At 42.1% G+C, this 16,984-nt stretch overlaps 1 protein-coding gene across 2 annotated transcripts in view; it reads left to right on the top strand.

Annotated features, from left to right (window-relative positions):
• The window catches only part of KDR (kinase insert domain receptor), a 45,473-nt gene that overhangs the window by 12,037 nt on the left and 16,452 nt on the right, over window positions 1–16,984 (top strand). For both annotated transcript variants that reach the window (XM_066384579.1, XM_066384580.1), the window contains exons 8-21: window positions 1,403–1,517; window positions 1,605–1,768; window positions 4,076–4,232; window positions 5,161–5,284; window positions 6,193–6,301; window positions 6,976–7,296; window positions 9,391–9,537; window positions 9,851–9,982; window positions 12,648–12,754; window positions 13,180–13,315; window positions 13,671–13,775; window positions 15,048–15,161; window positions 15,727–15,815; window positions 16,413–16,566. In XM_066384579.1, coding sequence (XP_066240676.1) covers window positions 1,403–1,517; window positions 1,605–1,768; window positions 4,076–4,232; window positions 5,161–5,284; window positions 6,193–6,301; window positions 6,976–7,296; window positions 9,391–9,537; window positions 9,851–9,982; window positions 12,648–12,754; window positions 13,180–13,315; window positions 13,671–13,775; window positions 15,048–15,161; window positions 15,727–15,815; window positions 16,413–16,566 — 1,974 coding nt within the window. The remainder of the gene's footprint in view (window positions 1–1,402; window positions 1,518–1,604; window positions 1,769–4,075; window positions 4,233–5,160; window positions 5,285–6,192; window positions 6,302–6,975; window positions 7,297–9,390; window positions 9,538–9,850; window positions 9,983–12,647; window positions 12,755–13,179; window positions 13,316–13,670; window positions 13,776–15,047; window positions 15,162–15,726; window positions 15,816–16,412; window positions 16,567–16,984) is intronic.

The following is a 16,984-nucleotide window of genomic DNA, read 5'->3' as shown; positions in this document are numbered from 1 at the left end:
GCAGATATATGCGAACTCTTGCTAGAGATGTGTCATGACCTAGAGGTCAAGGGCATATCTTGGGTTCAAATCCCAACTTTAATGATAAAATGAGACAGTAACTATATCACTAATGTTCACTAAATAGTACCTGTAGTTGTTGTTGCTATTATTGCTATAATAAACAGAGGGTTGTTATCTAAGATAGTTTTTAAATTTTTATTTTATTGCAAGGTTGAGAGTTGTACTTGAGTAGGCATGGGCTTTGCATTTGGAGAAACTTGGACTGAATTACTTTCCGTGAAGCTTTGGGCAAATAACTTAATTTCTCATTTATTTTATTTGTTTATTTTTAGTGAGAACAACAGAAGGAGGGACAGATAGGGACAGACAGGAAGGGAGAGAGATGAGAATCATCAATTCTTCATTGCAGCACCTTAGTTGTTCATTGATTACTTTCTCATACGTGCCTTGACTGGGGGGTTACAGCCGATCCAGTGACCCCTTGCTCAAGCCAGTGACCTTGGGCTTCAAGCCAACGACCTTGAGCTTCAAGCCAGTGACCTTTGGGCTTAAGCCAGTAATGTTTGGGCTCATTTCTATGATCCCATGCTCAAGCCAGTGACCCTGTGCTCAAGCTAGTGAACCTGCATTCAAGCCAGATGTGGAATACTTTAGGAAAGTAAGGCCAGAAGTTAGGAGGCTAATTGACAAAGTGGTAGAAGTAGAAGTGAGAAAGGACCTGATTTGGATATACTGTGGAAGTTAGAGCCAATAGGGTCTGCTTGTTGATTCGCTGGCTCTGGGAGGTAAGAGGAAAATAATGGAGGATGACCTCTGAGTGTTTATCATGAGTAACTGAGTGAATAGTGATTTTACTTACTGAGACAGGGAAGATTGAGAGAGGGGTAAGTAGAAACAGGATTGGGTTGATCTTTTGGAGAAGTCCATCAACCATCCAAAGGAGGTATTTAGTTTATAACCTGGAACACAGAAAAGCCATCCATTTAGGAGCATGTGAATGGAACCTGTGCCTGAGCGTAGAGGACAGGGCAGACTGAGAAGAGGACTGAGGACTGAGTCCTAGGGACATGAGAGGGTGCGTTTGAGGTATCACGGAAGCAGAGGAGAAGGAGCCCCCAACTGTCCTTGGGGAGCTCAGAGTGAGCTTCACAAAGGAAAATCTCCTTGAATTGCGACTTGAGCACATGGTAGGCTTACAGAGTGCACTTGGGGAGAGAGAAAAGCCAGCGCAAAGCCTGGAGGTGTGGGAGGGGCTGGAATGTGGCCTTTAGCAAGATAGTGTGGGGAATACGTGAACTTAGACATCCAGGCCTTTGACTCTTCATTTGAAATGAAATAATAAGCTGGATGGCCAGGTACAGACATTTATAAAAATTATATTGTTTTTATCTTATTTCAGAAAAACCTTTTGTCGCTTTTGATAGTGGCATGGACTCTTTGGTGGAAGCCACAGTGGGAGGCCGTGTCCGAATCCCTGTGAAGTTCCTTGGTTACCCCACCCCAGAAATAAAATGGTAACTCCTGAAAATCCGTGCAAAACATTGTTCCACATGAAAGAAAATCTTTAGATTGTATAATTTCTGGGTTTTTCCTCCCCATAGGTATAAAAATGGAAGACCTATTGAGTCCAATCATACCATTAAAGTGGGGCATGTACTGACTATTATGGAAGTGAGTGAAAAGGACACAGGAAATTATACTGTTGTCCTTACCAATCCCATTTCGAAAGAGAAACAGAGCCACATGATATCTCTGGTTGTGAATGGTGAGTCCACGCATTTTCCCTTCTCCACCCGAAAGTTATTATGAAGGGGATGACTATGTTTTCCTGAAGAGCCAGGCCGCCATTCCATTGCCTCCTGCTGCTTCACTCGCATCATGAGTGGGCTTCTGTGTATAAGAATGGTCCAGAGCAGTCAAGTTGAAATGAGGTGTAGGAGAGTGTGCTCTGGAAATGCTTGCTTAAGAGGCCATGCAAATGAACTGTTTGGTGGTCAAATGACAGGTTAAAGTAGATGGTACCCTCAATGGCTAAATGCTGAGAATGCCCGCGGGGCTGGCTGAGAAACTTAACCTGCACCACGTTGCTCCCATCTCACAGAATTGCGCACCTGGCGTTGCAAATGTGTAAGGCTCCTTTGCATTTTGTGGGAAGCTTCCAGTTTGACTCTGTGGTTGATGTATTAGTGTTGCCCAAGCTGGTTGGAAGCTTTTCAAATTTTGTTTGTTTTTATTTTTATGTTTTTGTTTTGCTTTGTTTTTTTGTCTTTTTCTGAAGCTGGAAATGGGGAGAGACAGTCAGACAGACTCCCGCATGCGCCCAGCCGGGATCTACCCGGCACGCCCACCAGGGGGTGACGCTCTGCCCACCAGGGGGCGATGCTCTGACCCTCCGGAGCATCGCTCTGTTGCGACCAGAGCCGCTTTAGCACCTGGGGCAGAGGCCGAGGAGCCATCCCCAGCGCCTGGGCCATCTTTGCTCCAATGGAGCCTCGTTGCGGGAGGGGAAGAGAGAGACAGAGAGGAAGGAGAGGGGGAGGGGTGGAGAGGCAGATGGGCGCCTCTCCTGTGTGCCCTGGCCGGGAATCGAACCCGGGACTTCTGCATGCCAGGCCGACGCTCTACCACTGAGCCAACCGGCCAGGGCCTGTTTTTATTTTTAAATGGGAGCCTAGGATCTGACTCTGAGGCTGTAAAGAGAAGATATTTGTTTTTTTATTTAAGGATGATTTGAACTTTGTTTTCTCAAACTGAAAGATGCAAATAAGTGCTCTGGGTGGAGGAAAAAAGGGGTGTCATGGTCAAGTAAGTGCGGGCGATCTAAGTTGATGTCAAACAGTTGTCTTTATTGCAAGACTTCTCAGGACCTTTAATATGAGAATGTACATTGCCATTCTCCAAGGGAGAGACATAGAGGCTTCAAGGTTTACCAAACTTATTTGACGAAAGCATCCCTCCCCCAGTAAATTCATTAATACCATGCTCCAAACACAGTTTGAGAAATACATCTCTGTTGTAAATTCTTTGTCCTCCTTATTGGTGTGCATATTAAAACTCCAGGATCTTCTCATGTGACAGTAAGGTGTCTCCCCCTGTATCTACCACCTCCCTGTATGTTTGCTGAGGTTGGCTTTATTTCTTTGCTGGGACATCAGCTTGAGGGAGTATTTTAAAGATAACAGTTTCCATCAATGTTCCTCAGAGGCCACTTGGGAGTAGGGGATTGAGGAGTGGCGAGAAGTTGAGAAGCTGAGAAGTGAGGTGGGGAGAAGGAAATAAACAGGGAAACCTATAAAAAAATGGATGGTGAATAATCCTACCTCATTAATTCATGAAGTCATTGAACATTTTTGACTCGCCCTAGTATCATATTTACCCGGCTGTATAATAAAAAAGCACTCAACTTTTGAAAGTATAATCTAAGGCTTTAAGTTAAAAGTGATGAGGAAAGAGTTTCAAATGAATGAGTTTAGAGCCAAAAAATAAAGAAAGAAAAAAGAGAGAGAAGGAGGGAGCGAGGGAGGAAGAGTAGGAGGAGAAGGAAAGGGAGGTGAAGTGGGAGGAGAAGTGAGTAACTTTGGGCAAGTCATTTGTGTTTCTAATGTTTCATTTTTCTCATGTGTAAAATAGAGAAAAACAATAGTGGTTGTGTGGATTAAATGAACCAATCAGTGTAAAACAGCCAGAACGATGCTTGTTGCATAATACATACATATATTTATGGTACTATATTATTCACAACCATTTTCTTTCCGTCTGTCTTGGTTTGTGAGAATGGAAGGATGAAGAGAACTATTCTATTAGGTAGATGAGAAAAGCTGAGGAACAAGGGGGTGAGATTGCACAGTCATTCAGCTTTAATAAGTGGTATTATTAGTAGTGATAGTAATTTTTTAGTAGCAGCAGTAGTACTGTCACTGGAAGTCAGGTCTTCTGTTTCCTAGTCTAGATGTTCTTTGAAAAACCAAAAATCATTTGCTTAGAAAAATGTAGGCTTTAGTTGCTGAAGACTTCTATTTTCTACTTTTGCAAAGCTGATTGATAATTCACAAGTTATTTTTCCCATCTCTAGTCCCACCCCAGATTGGTGAGAAATCTTTGATCTCTCCTGTGGACTCTTACAAGTACGGCACCACCCACACGTTGACTTGCACCGTCTACGCGGTTCCTCCCCCAAGTTGCATCCTCTGGTATTGGCAGCGGGAGGAAGAGTGCACCTACAGGCCCACGTAAGTAGGGCCATGCCCTCCTTTTTCCTGCCGTTTTGCATTTCTTCTCACCAAGCTCTGCTCTGACTCCATGAGAAGCTAAGAAGGTTGTCTCTGATGAGATAGTTATTCCTCAGGCTGTGTTCTTAACCTCCTTCTACCTTTCCTGGTCTTACATATTAGCTGTCTTTCCTTGGGGTACCCTGCTTGCAGATTAGCTTGCTCTCTCTTCATAGGTTAGCCCAGATGTACACCTCTCCAAATGCAGGTTCTTGGCTCACTTTGCTAATTGCCAGTCTTTGGTTTTTCTGGTTATACCAATTAACTGGTGAACACCACATCTCTTCTCCTTATCTGTGAGAAGGTTCATCTCAGGGAAGGCCTGCTGGATTCAGGGGAGCAGTAGACCTCACTGCACCCCAGCCCTCAGAGGCTCAAGCCAGCTTATCAGGTTCTAACACAAGTCCAGACATCCTTAGGAAAAAAAAAAAACACAACAACAAGCCACCTAAGTGAACCACCACCCTAAGCAGTTCACTTCCTGTTGTTGTTTTTGAGATGGCCACTACTAGATTCTTCCTCAGATGCTGACCATTTCCTACACAAAGGCCACAGTCCCACAGAGAGTACTTTAAGGAGCCCAGTGGTTTCTTAGTTTCCTTGCCTTCCTTTGAACTAAATTAACTTGAATTGTCTTGTCGATCCAATTTATGAATGGAGGTTTGTTCCCAGAATAGCTGCTTCCCTCCTGTATCCTGAATGAATCTACCTAGAACCTCTTCCCTAATTGCTGAGGCCTATTTTTAATTGGCACCAAGTCTTGTAACAAGGCGTGCATTGAAAGTCATTTCTAAGAACATGGTAGCCCAAATCTGACTCCTTTTCTTACTATTAATGTAAATTAAAGAAAAATTTAATCATAATATGATCTGTTATCGCTTTCTTATAGTCAAGCTGTCTTAACGACAAACGCATACACCTGTAAAGAATGGAGGAATGTGGAGGACTTCCAGGGGGGAAATAAAATTGAAGTCAACAAAAATCAATTTGCCCTGATTGAAGGGAAAAACAAAGTGAGTTTGAAGTTCTTTCATTTGAAAATCTGTCTCTTTCTCTCTTTCATGGCAGGATGGAAGGATGGCATGGAAGCAGGGTATTAATAATATGTGAGGAATATTGGATATTGATAATCAAATAAATCAAATGATAAAATACTGGCGGCTAAGTCAGTTTGAAAACACCATTGATTTTTAGAAGCACCATTGACTTGTTAATAGCTTACATTACAATAGGGTAAAACACACATGCCACTAAATCAATACATCTATTGCGAGGTGATTCTGATTTTATAATTATGAAAATGAGAAAATATATTATATTAAAACACTAGGTTTCCAGCCCTGGCCGGTTGGCTCAGCGGTAGAGCGTCGGCCTAGCGTGCGGAGGACCCGGGTTCGATTCCCGGCCAGGGCACACAGGAGAAGCGCCCATTTGCTTCTCCACCCCTCCGCCGCGCTTTCCTCTCTGTCTCTCTCTTCCCCTCCCGCAGCCAAGGCTCCATTGGAGCAAAGATGGCCCTGGCGCTGGGGATGGCTCTGTGGCCTCTGCCTCAGGCGCTAGAGTGGCTCTGGTCGCAACATGGCGACGCCCCGGAGGGGCAGAGCATCACCCCCTGGTGGGCAGGGCGTGCCGGGTGGATCCCGGTCGGGCGCATGCGGGAGTCTGTCTGACTGTTTCTCCCTGTTTCCAGCTTCAGAAAAATGAAAACAAAACAAAACAAAACAAAATTTCCAAAGCCCATTTTCTGTAACGTGATCTAAACCAGCATAATGAAAGCTGCATGAACTTGAGAGTGGTCAGTGCAGTGGTATGAATGCAGTAGGCATGTCAGAGCAGTTGTGGGGTGGCTGAATTTAGCCCGAATGCATGCGCATAAACACAGCCTCCATTGTTGATGGCCTGGGATTTGTTTTTTCCACAGACTGTAAGTACCCTTGTTATCCAGGCGGCAAATGTGTCAGCTTTGTACAAATGTGAAGCGGTCAACAAAGCCGGGAGAGGAGAGAGGGTTATCTCCTTTCACGTGACCAGTAAGTGCTGCTGTCCACGGGTGGGCTGGGTCTCTCCAAGCCTGTGCTAAGCTGTCTGATACTCTGTAGCCCTTGCTAGTCCTCTGAGTGACATGGCGTTTAAGAAGAGGACTTGGGTTGCTGATTGTGCTTTTGTTTATAAATTGAGACTCCTCAGGTAGCGGCTCATGAGAAGTAGGTACATCCAGCTTCACTGGAGAGATAACAGTTTTATACCTTTATTATATCACAATTCCTGCATCATATTTATGTCTTTGTCATCAGAGCCTAGCACAATGCTGGGCTTATGGTTGGTTCCGTGAATTCTGGTGGCTTGCTGCTGACCAGTTGATAAGGCTGGGTTTTCTGGAGGCAATTGTAATGACATACCAGCAGTGCCATCCAAATGCTGCTGTTTTTGTCTGTTCTGCTTAGTTTTCTGGCTAAGGTTAGTTGATACTTGATAGATATTTGTAAAAATTTATTTACATTTTCAAATAATATCTTTTGGTGAAATAATATTTTTTGAAACCTAAATTGTCCAGTGTGGTTGTCTCCTTGTATTATTACATTGTCTGGGATTGCTAGAGCTTCACTCTTCTTGGTGCTTTATGTCAGTCTGAAGGCAACAGGAATACAATAGTGTGATGCCCAAGTTGAATCACTGTCTTCTAACCGCGGGTCTTACATTTCAGAGGGTCCTGAAATCACTGTGCAACCTGGCGCCCAGCCCACCGAGCAGGAGAGCGTGTCTTTGTGGTGCAGTGCAGACAGAACGACCTTTGAGAACCTCACGTGGTACAGACTTGGCCCACAGGCTCTCCCCGCATCTGTCTGCAAGAACTTGGATGCTCTTTGGAAAATGAACGCCACCATGTTCTCTAATAGCACAAATGACATTTTGATCCTGGAGCTCCAGAATGCATCCTTGCAGGATCAAGGAGACTACGTCTGCTTTGCTCAGGACAGGAGGACCAAGAAGAGACATTGCGTGGTCAGGCAGCTCACAGTCTTAGGTAGGGAGGCAACTCTAGGTCATCCGGAGGCTGTTGGAATGCATTAAATGTAGTGTTTTCTGGGGCTGAATGAAGATTACTTCCTGCTAGGAGCTTATAAAGTCAACTGGTGCATGCTTATCTTATTCACTGAAAGTCCTTGAGGCAGAAAGAAGCTAATAATGGTAAAGTGATGGGTTAAAAGGAGAAAACAGCTTGGTTCTTTCCAAGCCTGATGATAAAATAACTTACTAGTATCTGCAAGGGATTAGCCTGACCCAGGGAAATTTCTGCCTTATTCTTGGGCATTCATTTATTTGAATAGGCACATATTTGTGAAATGTCTAGTATGCGTTAGGAGGATGACAGAACTTCACAGTGATGAATAGGTGGACAGGATGAGAATACAGATGACCACTGGGCAGTCTTAGTATAGTGAGGTCCCTGTGTCTGTGAGGACAGGAATGGTTTTCTATTTTACTTCTGGCTCTGCTTCGGTCATTGAACGCAGTGGCACAGGCCGAGAGATCTGCGGCGTGAACAGTGTGACGGACAGGTAGTTTAGGACCCGTGAGAGCCTAGGTGAGGGCCGCTACACTCAATGCCTGTACCTTTGCATCATGCCATGTGGCCCAGAGTAGTTCAAGGCCCCCGAGATGATCATTTTAGTGAGTAGATAGCTTTGTGAATCCCCGTGAAGCCACTGTCTACACCTCATCCAGCTTTGATCTTTGTACAATACCCGTGCAGCCATGGTTCTGTTTCTGGGGAGATCAGGCAAATTTGGTGAGCTTCGCCTTGTGCTAGCTCCCTCCATTTTCTCGTCTCCTTAGTGTCCCTTCCCAGTTTCTAAGATGCATGGTTTAAAAAACTTTTTTTATTGTTAGGAAGTGGAGCTCTCCAGGTTAACTCATCTATATTAAAGTTTTAATACCTCAGAGGCCTTATTTTGGGCATATTTGAAGAGATATCTTTAGACAGACACGGATGGCTTTTGCTAGTGTTAATTAAGACTCAGGTGTCAAAAGAAGAGATATTTTTGGGTGATGTCATCCCAGAGCCCTTCAAAACACACCACATGTCATGGTTTCTGTTCACTTTGGTGACTGGCCTGGTTTTAAGCCACTGGAAGAATTCAGAAAAAAGATGCGAAGGAGGCTCCAGGCCTTGCCACGCCCAGGAAATATGTGCTCACAATGAGCTGGATTGACTCCCTAGGGACTCCCAAGTTGTCTCCCAAAAATTATACTAAGAAATTGACTAAAGGTCAGGATATTTGCTTAAACCCCAATGTAGTTTACTATGGAGGTAATCTCATTTTGCTAACCGTTAAAACAGATTCTTTCAGCAAGATTCCTTTCAATGTTCGGTTGGCTTGGAAAAAATATTTCCGTAGCACGTTAGTGACTTATAAGAAAAAAGTAGATCTAAAGTTTTGCTGATGGAAATAAACACCCATGGGCTTACTTTTCTTTAAACTTTGACTTTCCTTAGAGTGTTGTTTTGTTTGTGTTTTAGTGGAAACAGCATCGGACTGGACTATTAGGTTCAATATTTTACTTAGTTCTAAAGACTTGGGCAAATTGTTTAGCCCCCTGAATTGCAATTATTTCATCGGTAAAATAAGGCTAATACTCCCGTCCTCTCTGTCATAGGACCGATAATGAACAACAGAAGTAGTATAAATGAGTTTTGTAAAGAGTACTAAGTAAATATACGGCATTCTTTGTTGAACTGCACTAAAGGTTTCTACTTTTTAAGAGAAACATGGAGGAATTCTAGGTTGTCACAGGTTAGAACTTTATGGGAAGAGCCATGTCTGATTAGAGAAAAAATCCATAAAGGTGACAACCTTTATTTTGTAATGTGATTTCCACATCACATTCACTAATATGAATGTTCACAGAGATGCCATAACCTGTCTAAACTGTCTGACTTAGTGACTTCATTTCACTACTCAGTGACCCACGGTACTGTTATCAACCTCTGTGTGTTTTCAGCTTAGTAAAACAACAATGTACTGTTTACTAAGTTTAAACAGTCTAACTATTTACTGATACTCACACCGTTTCAAAAGTTATGCCTAAATATTCTATTTTCTTTCTATGTGTGTAGAGCGCCTGGCACCCACAATGACAGTAAACCTGGAGAATCAGACGACAAATATCGGTGAAACCATTGAGGTTTCGTGCACAGCGTCTGGGAATCCCCCTCCACAGATTTCCTGGTTTAAAGATAATGAGACACTTGTGGAAGACTCAGGTGAATAGAATTTTCCTGGGCACGTTGTCTAAAATCCATGTTATTTCTTGATATAGTTGAGGTAGAAAAAAAATAACAATCTAAGGGCCCGTGGTTTGGCTCATTTCATAGAATTGGAATCAAGATTATTCAGTGCCTTGTTGAATTCTCATGGAAGCCAGGGGTGATGAGTCAGCAGTTGATTCTATAAAACTCTTTGGAGTTAGATAATAGCCCAAGATAAAGGGCAACATTTTTATTTAAAAAATTTTTTCCTGAAAAACTTTACCAGACCATATCATAAGTGAAAGTCATCATTTTCTTCCTCTCTTAGGCATCGTACTGAAAGATGGGAACCAGAACCTAACTATCCGCAGGGTGAGGAAGGAGGACGAAGGCCTCTACACCTGCCAGGCTTGCAATGTTCTTGGATGCGCAAAAGTGGAGGCATTTTTCATAATAGAAGGTCAGAGGGAGTTTACTGACACAACTGATGGTTTTAAAAAATTAGTTTGTGTCTTATACATACTCATATACTTTGGGTGGGAAGATTATAGGTGATTTTTAAAATATTTTTTGTACTTTGTAAATTTTCTATAATGAGTAGATATTATTTTAACCAGAGAACGTAATTCCTGTTATTTATTTATTTATTTATTATTATTATTTTTTTTTACAGAGACAGAGAGAGAGAGAGAGATTGAGGGATAGACAGGGACAGACAGACAGAAACAGAGAGATGAGAAGCATCAATCATTAGTTTTTTGTTGTGACACCTTAGTTCATTGATTGCTTTCTCATATGTGCCTTGACCGGGGGCCTTCAGCAAACTGAGTAACCCCTTGCTTGAGCCAGCGACCTTGGGTCCAAGCTGGTGAGCTTTGCTCAAACCAGATGAGCCCTCGCTCAAGCTGGCGACCTCAGGGTCTCGAACCTGGGTCCTCCGCATCCCAGTCCAACTCTATCCACTGCACCACCGGCTGGTCAGGCATTATTTTCATTTTGTTTGCATCACATTTCTACCCCTACAGTTCTTACTGTGGAAAAATGCTTGCCAGGCAGACAGGATATCCGCCTTTCCCTGATTCTTTCTTTATTTGAATAGCTCAGTGAACTTGTTATGGAATTATACCTCTATATTTATTTAGAAAATCATTAGTATTTCTGCCTAGTCATGAAAATCGGTGCTATCCACATATTCACAAATGTTCATAGTTTTCATTGAACTAAAGAAAATTAAGATTCATTTGTGAACAATAGACCATTGCTTCTCTGAACTGAAAAATTTGGGTTTCTTATCTAAACATGAAAGGAAACTTGTATGTGTGATCAGGAATGATTTGAGATCTGGCATTTTCTCAGATGGGAAAGGTAATTTGTGACAGAATATTTTATCTTCAGGAGTGTATTTCTATATCTTTTTGTTAATAACCCATCAGGGAGACAACGAAAGTGTATTATGCGGGTGAAGGAGTGGTATGCGAGGGGAAGAAAGAAGGTGGTGACAGATGGAGGACTTGATGGATTTCTATGAACTCATCCTAACTTGTCTCTCAAAGTCTAGATTGTAGTCCCTTTAATCTGTCAAATCTTTGTTGCCATGTATTGCATCTTGATATCTTGACTTGTTTTCAAATCTGTAGACTTATTATCATTTCATAAACTGTGCTTGCAAATAAAGCTTTCAAGTGCATGAAATAAATAAAGATTTCAAGTGACATGGTAGTTTTGTCACTTCCAAAGTGCTTCATGTTTGGGGGCCAATCCTAAGCAAGACATTCATTTCTCTCCTCCACTCTGCCTGGCCTCCATTAGCTAATGTTACCAATAGCTAATTAGGTAACATTGGCACAGGGATTTGATTTACCTCTTACCCAAAGAAAATACTAAGAAAGGAAGAGGTACATGTTTAATTTTCCTGTTAGGTTCCCAAATATTATTATGGGAATATTAATACACAAACCTATACAGACAATTAAATCTTTGAACTTTTTACCGTGTATAAATGGACTTTTAAATCTCTATGTGTAAAGAGAGAATTACTTCAGTATGACCATCAGAGAAACAAAATCTGCTTCCAAGCATCCTAGATGCTTGTCTCTCAACTGTGTATATTAACTCTTATTTTGCTAACTAATTAATTACCTGTCTTTCTGCCTTCATGAAGCTGCTATAGGCCACGCACAGCTTGTGGCCGGTTTGATTCATACAGCCCTCGTCCACTGGAGGCCCTAAGTGACAACTGCTTTCTTATCGCCTCCCAGCTATTCACTCTTAGTGGAAAGAGTCCTCTCTGGCCTTAATTTCTCCCACTCAGAGCTGTCCTCACAGCCCTGGGCTTCTGCAGCTTTCCTTGTTGACCTCTAGCTTTTTCTCTTCTCTTTTCTTTCCTGGAAGTTTAAAAAATTATTTTATTTCCCAATGACAGTTGATATAGAATATTGTATTAGTTTCTGGTGTACAACATACTGATTAGACATTGATATAATATATGCAGTGATCACCTCAATAAGTCTAGTATCATCTGACGCCTCACTGAGTTATTACAACATTACCGATTGTATTCCCTATACTGTGCTTTATATCCTGTGACCGTTTTTATAACTGGCAGTTTGTAGATCTTTACTCCCTTCACCTTTTTTATCCATTTTTGCCAACCTCCTCCCATCTGGCAAACATCAAAATATTCTCTATGAGTTTGTTTCTATTTTGTTTGGTTGTTGTTGGGCTTTCTCAACTACTATACAGAACAAAACATAACTATCAGAGTAAAACCAGGCATTTATTTTTCCTCATCAGAAATACACTTTTTTTCTCTATATAACCTGATCTGTTTTCTTTTCATTGGTCTTCTCTTCTTTCACTTTCTACGGTTGTCTTTGAAGACTATATTTCTATCCTTAATTACTTTAGAATTTTATTGTTGGAAATTTTCATGAGCAAATTTTGCAAATTTTATTATTCGTTAAGAATATTATAGACTCCATCCACGTCAGAGGTGTGTGATGTTTTATTTAGGATATTTTCATGTTGGTGAGCTTGAGATCTTGCTTTAGTGTTGAACTTTGTCATCTTGTTTCAAAAGGTATGAGCTTCCAACTGTTGATACTTGTTCACTCGTGTCTTTCCAGGTGCCCAGGAAAAGACCAACTTGGAAGTCATTATTCTAGTAGGCACTGCAGTGATTGCCATGTTCTTCTGGCTACTTCTTGTCATTGTTCTACGGACTGTTAAGCGGGTAACCAAATAATTACTCTTCCATCCCATGCATGGTGGTTTTCATGATTAATGAAAGCTGATTGGGGCTCTTTGAGTTGTTTCTTCCCATTGTTATTGGCTCAGTGGGCACAGTTTATTTTAATACAATAACATTCTTGCCCACTTTCTTTTGGCTGGACCACTGGGCTTTAATTGATAGAAGCCACAAAAGGGAAAAGGGCTTGCACTGTCTAGTGTAATTAAGATTTAAGAACTTAATTCTGAGCTCATTTGGGAGTTGAGGGGACACTGGAAACAGAATGATAATAGGACTACTCTCAAACTCCATGAGTTTTATTTAAAAATGAGACATCAGGAATGGCCTGCTATCAAAACAATAACAAGCATACCAAACAATAGCCAAACAACAGAGTGTGTGAGACTTAAAGGAGCAATGTTTTCTAGGCCAATGAAGGGGAGCTGAAGACCGGCTACTTGTCCATCGTCATGGATCCAGATGAGCTCCCCTTGGATGAGCACTGTGAACGCCTGCCTTACGATGCCAGCAAGTGGGAGTTCCCCAGAGACCGGCTGAAACTAGGTGTGCTTTTAAGTTACATTAATTTGATACTGGATTTATTAGGATTTATCAGGCCGTATCTTCTTTCTTTAGGATGATGACAAATCTAATCCATGTGAGGGTTGGATTATAGTTCAGAAATATTCATTTCTTCTCTAGAATTTGAATGTAGTGTCCCTTATAATCGTCCAAAGCAGGACATTTGGGGAGTGAAGTGGGGAGATACTAAACAATTAAGCTAGGACAGAATGTAAACTGAACTATTCGTGTTAAACTGGGATGAGTGGTCATCCTACCTAGCTGGAATCTCTGCATATCTCTTTGGTGGTGTAATAATCCAAGTCTGTTTTGTTGCCGCTCTCATTGCTGCTTGTAGGTAAGCCTCTTGGTCGTGGTGCCTTTGGCCAAGTGATTGAAGCAGATGCCTTTGGAATCGACAAGACAGCAACTTGCAAGACAGTGGCCGTCAAAATGTTGAAAGGTAAAAGCAAAATTGTAGGGTGATGGAACAATCTGTTTCATCTGGTCTTTATATATGATGAAAGGCTTGTATAAGTGGCTCTGTGGTTAGGTGGGCCCACTAGCCAAGCCTGCAGTCAACCTATGTACCTTTGTGCAAATTGGAAAGAAAGTTCCTCTTTTATAGCCTCATGCCAGGGTGCACAGCCAGGCAGGCCAAGCTGGGGATGGGTCTCAGTTGCCCACTGCACTGAATGGCCTGGCTATAGGGGAGAAAAACCAACCTTGTTATGTAAAAATTCTTTCTTACTAGATTATGGTTCTTTAGTAAGATAATTATAGACCATCTGGAAACATGATAAGAAATTTGATATAATAAGTAAAAATAGTAGAGTACAGAAACAGCATGTTCCCTAGAATTCAAATATATAAAAGATTTCACATATAAAAGATAATATGAAAAATAAGAATGGTTGTGCTAGGGAAAAAGGATGATGGGCGAGATTTAAAAACAATTAAAAGCTTTGTGAACAGTTGTTAATCCTAATAGTAGTGGAATTCTAGTCTTGCCATTTTATTTGGGGAGGTGATGCATACAAAACTTTGCTCCAACTGTGATGTATTTTTATTGATGGAGTGATGCTACCCACCCTTTGCTGATAGGTCTTGTGCATGTCAAAACCATCTCACTCCTTTTGCCAGTTGTCTCTCATAGCCACGGGGCTTTGTAATTTTGAGGTGGCTCATCAGGACCTGAGGTGTGGACCATGTCTGTGAATCACAGGGAAGTATACGGGTCAGCACTAGGCCAAACTCAGTCTTAGCCTCATCATTCTCGTATGCCACTGGCCTTGCCAGCTGGCCCTTGTTAAGTTTCCTGCTCAGCACAGACCGGCGGGAACTTCAGCATAGCCCTGAACACGTGAGGATGTTTAATACATGGTATTGCTTCCTTACGCGGAAGCCCTGAAATTACCAAGCCCCAAGAAGCATAGCAAACCTGGTATCGGAAACTCTAGTTTTCTAAAAGAAGAAAACCTGGGTGTGATTTTATTTGGAGACGTAGTCTCCGCTTTGCAAAAGACTTCACAGTGGATTCCTATAAATCTCAAACATTCTGAGTGCACTTAGAGGAAAAAAATTGATTTGGAATTAGAAAATATAATTTATACTTAACTTTTAGGAGAATGACCAAGTCTGTAAATTGGGCTGCCGTTGTGCATCAGTCGGATACATCAATCTTCCTAAGGCGATACCCATGTTAATGATTTCCCTCTTGGCCCTGTGTTTGTAGAAGGAGCAACACACAGTGAACACCGAGCCCTCATGTCAGAACTCAAGATCCTCATTCACATTGGCCATCATCTCAATGTGGTCAACCTCCTAGGAGCCTGTACCAAGCCAGGGGGTGAGTAGCTGTGGATGGTTCTGGTCGCCAGATTAGAGCATATGCGTCTCTGCTGGTGTTTGAGGGAAACCATGCAAATCTCACGATTTCCTTCACTTAGGATACTTTTCCAGATTTCCAGATGCATGTAAACATATTTTATGGAGGTTAAATGGATACTCTGAATTATGCTAGATCCTCCTGTGAGTTAAAATATGTCACATCACTATAATACAGTTTCTACTTGTGCTATAAGTGTTCAAATGAGAAAAATAAACTTCCCCCAAAACTTGAAAACAAAGCACATTAATAGTAGTTCCCCCTAAAATGGACTCATCTTAGGTGATTGTGTCAAAAAGCAAGTGGATCTGTATTCTTTCCAAATTTTTGTCAGTCTTGTAGAAGTGCCTTTTGGAAAAAGCAAAGCTACAATATTAAGGGGATTATGACCAGCTGATTTCTATGATCCAGTCCCCAATGGAAGATTGCAGCCTTTCTATGACATTTTCTGGTTCAAAAATATATTATACACTTAGAAACATGAATGAAAACATATTTTCCTTGCTTGACATACTGCTGTCCACAGGCCCACTCATGGTGATTGTGGAATTCTGCAAGTTTGGAAACCTATCAACTTACTTAAGAAGCAAGAGAAATGAATTTGTCCCCTACAAGGTATGTCATTTCCTAACTCAACTCTGGCTACATTATAAAATAAAGGAAAAGTCAAAGTGGTACAGGTTAATTTTTTGGTTAAAATTCTATGAAAAACTTGTGAGGAATCTTCTCACTTCCCCTCTTGGATGTCATAACGTCCTCTTTGACCTTTTGGGGGATGTAGGCTTCTGCTCTTCTATTTTTGTGACTTTTATCTATCGATCCATTATGGACGGAGGCTAAGGAGGGGAGAAAGTAGGCGTGGCTAAAGCAAGGAGCGACAGCTCTGCATTTGTCTCTCCTCGGACATATTTGACCCTGTCAGGTGGAAATCCCTCTGGAAGGAGTACCCTAATGCTGGAAGTGCATCTGAGTGAAACTTGAAACAAGGCATTTATCTCTGTGAGCTGTAGAAGGAGGGAGCTAGGCTTTGTGGAAGAAAATCTTTCTTATGTAGAACGCTAGTCCAGAATCTTAGCCCAGAGACTGCACAATCCTGACACTGATGTCCTTCTGGTCTGCTTTTTAACAGTTACAATTGTTTCCAAAGCTGACTATATTTTAGAGATCAGTTTTGTAGTCAAGGAGTTTGTTTGTTCGTGTGCTTGTTTACAGACCAAAGGGGCCCGGTTCCGTCAAGGGAAAGAATACGTTGGGGAACTCACCCTGGATCCCAAACGCCGCCTGGACAGCATCACCAGCAGCCAGAGCTCAGCCAGCTCCGGGTTTGTGGAGGAGAAATCCCTCAGTGACGTGGAGGAGGAGGAAGGTACCTGCCACCGTCTGCTGCACATTCACGCATGCTCTTGTAGGAACAGACAAGGTGACAGGGTGTTACGAGAAATCATGCCACAGGAGAAATCTAATGCTGCCTGATATGCAAGACCTGAATTTCTAGACTGGCTCCCTTTCGTCTCCCCAAAGGTGAAGTGTGGAGGCTCTAAAAAAAGCAGTGGGCGAGGCTATAAGACAAAGCCTGGCTGGCCGGAGAAATCGCGAACCCCAGGACAGCTAAGCCATTGGCTGCTATGAAACCAATGCTTTTAAAATATTGGTTCAGCATTTATTAGCCGGAGAGGCTCAGAGCTATGTTCCAGAAGGGCAAAGAGGGCTCTCTGGTGGCTGATCAGCCTCCCCATTGCCAGAGCAGTTCAGGCCCACATTGCTTACTTCACCTGCATGGCAGA

Source organism: Saccopteryx leptura, chromosome 5, assembly GCF_036850995.1.
Source record: "Saccopteryx leptura isolate mSacLep1 chromosome 5, mSacLep1_pri_phased_curated, whole genome shotgun sequence".
NCBI lineage: Eukaryota > Metazoa > Chordata > Mammalia > Chiroptera > Emballonuridae > Saccopteryx > Saccopteryx leptura.
The sequence above is the reverse complement of the archived record's forward strand: the minus strand, read 5'-3'. Positions and strand labels throughout refer to the sequence as shown.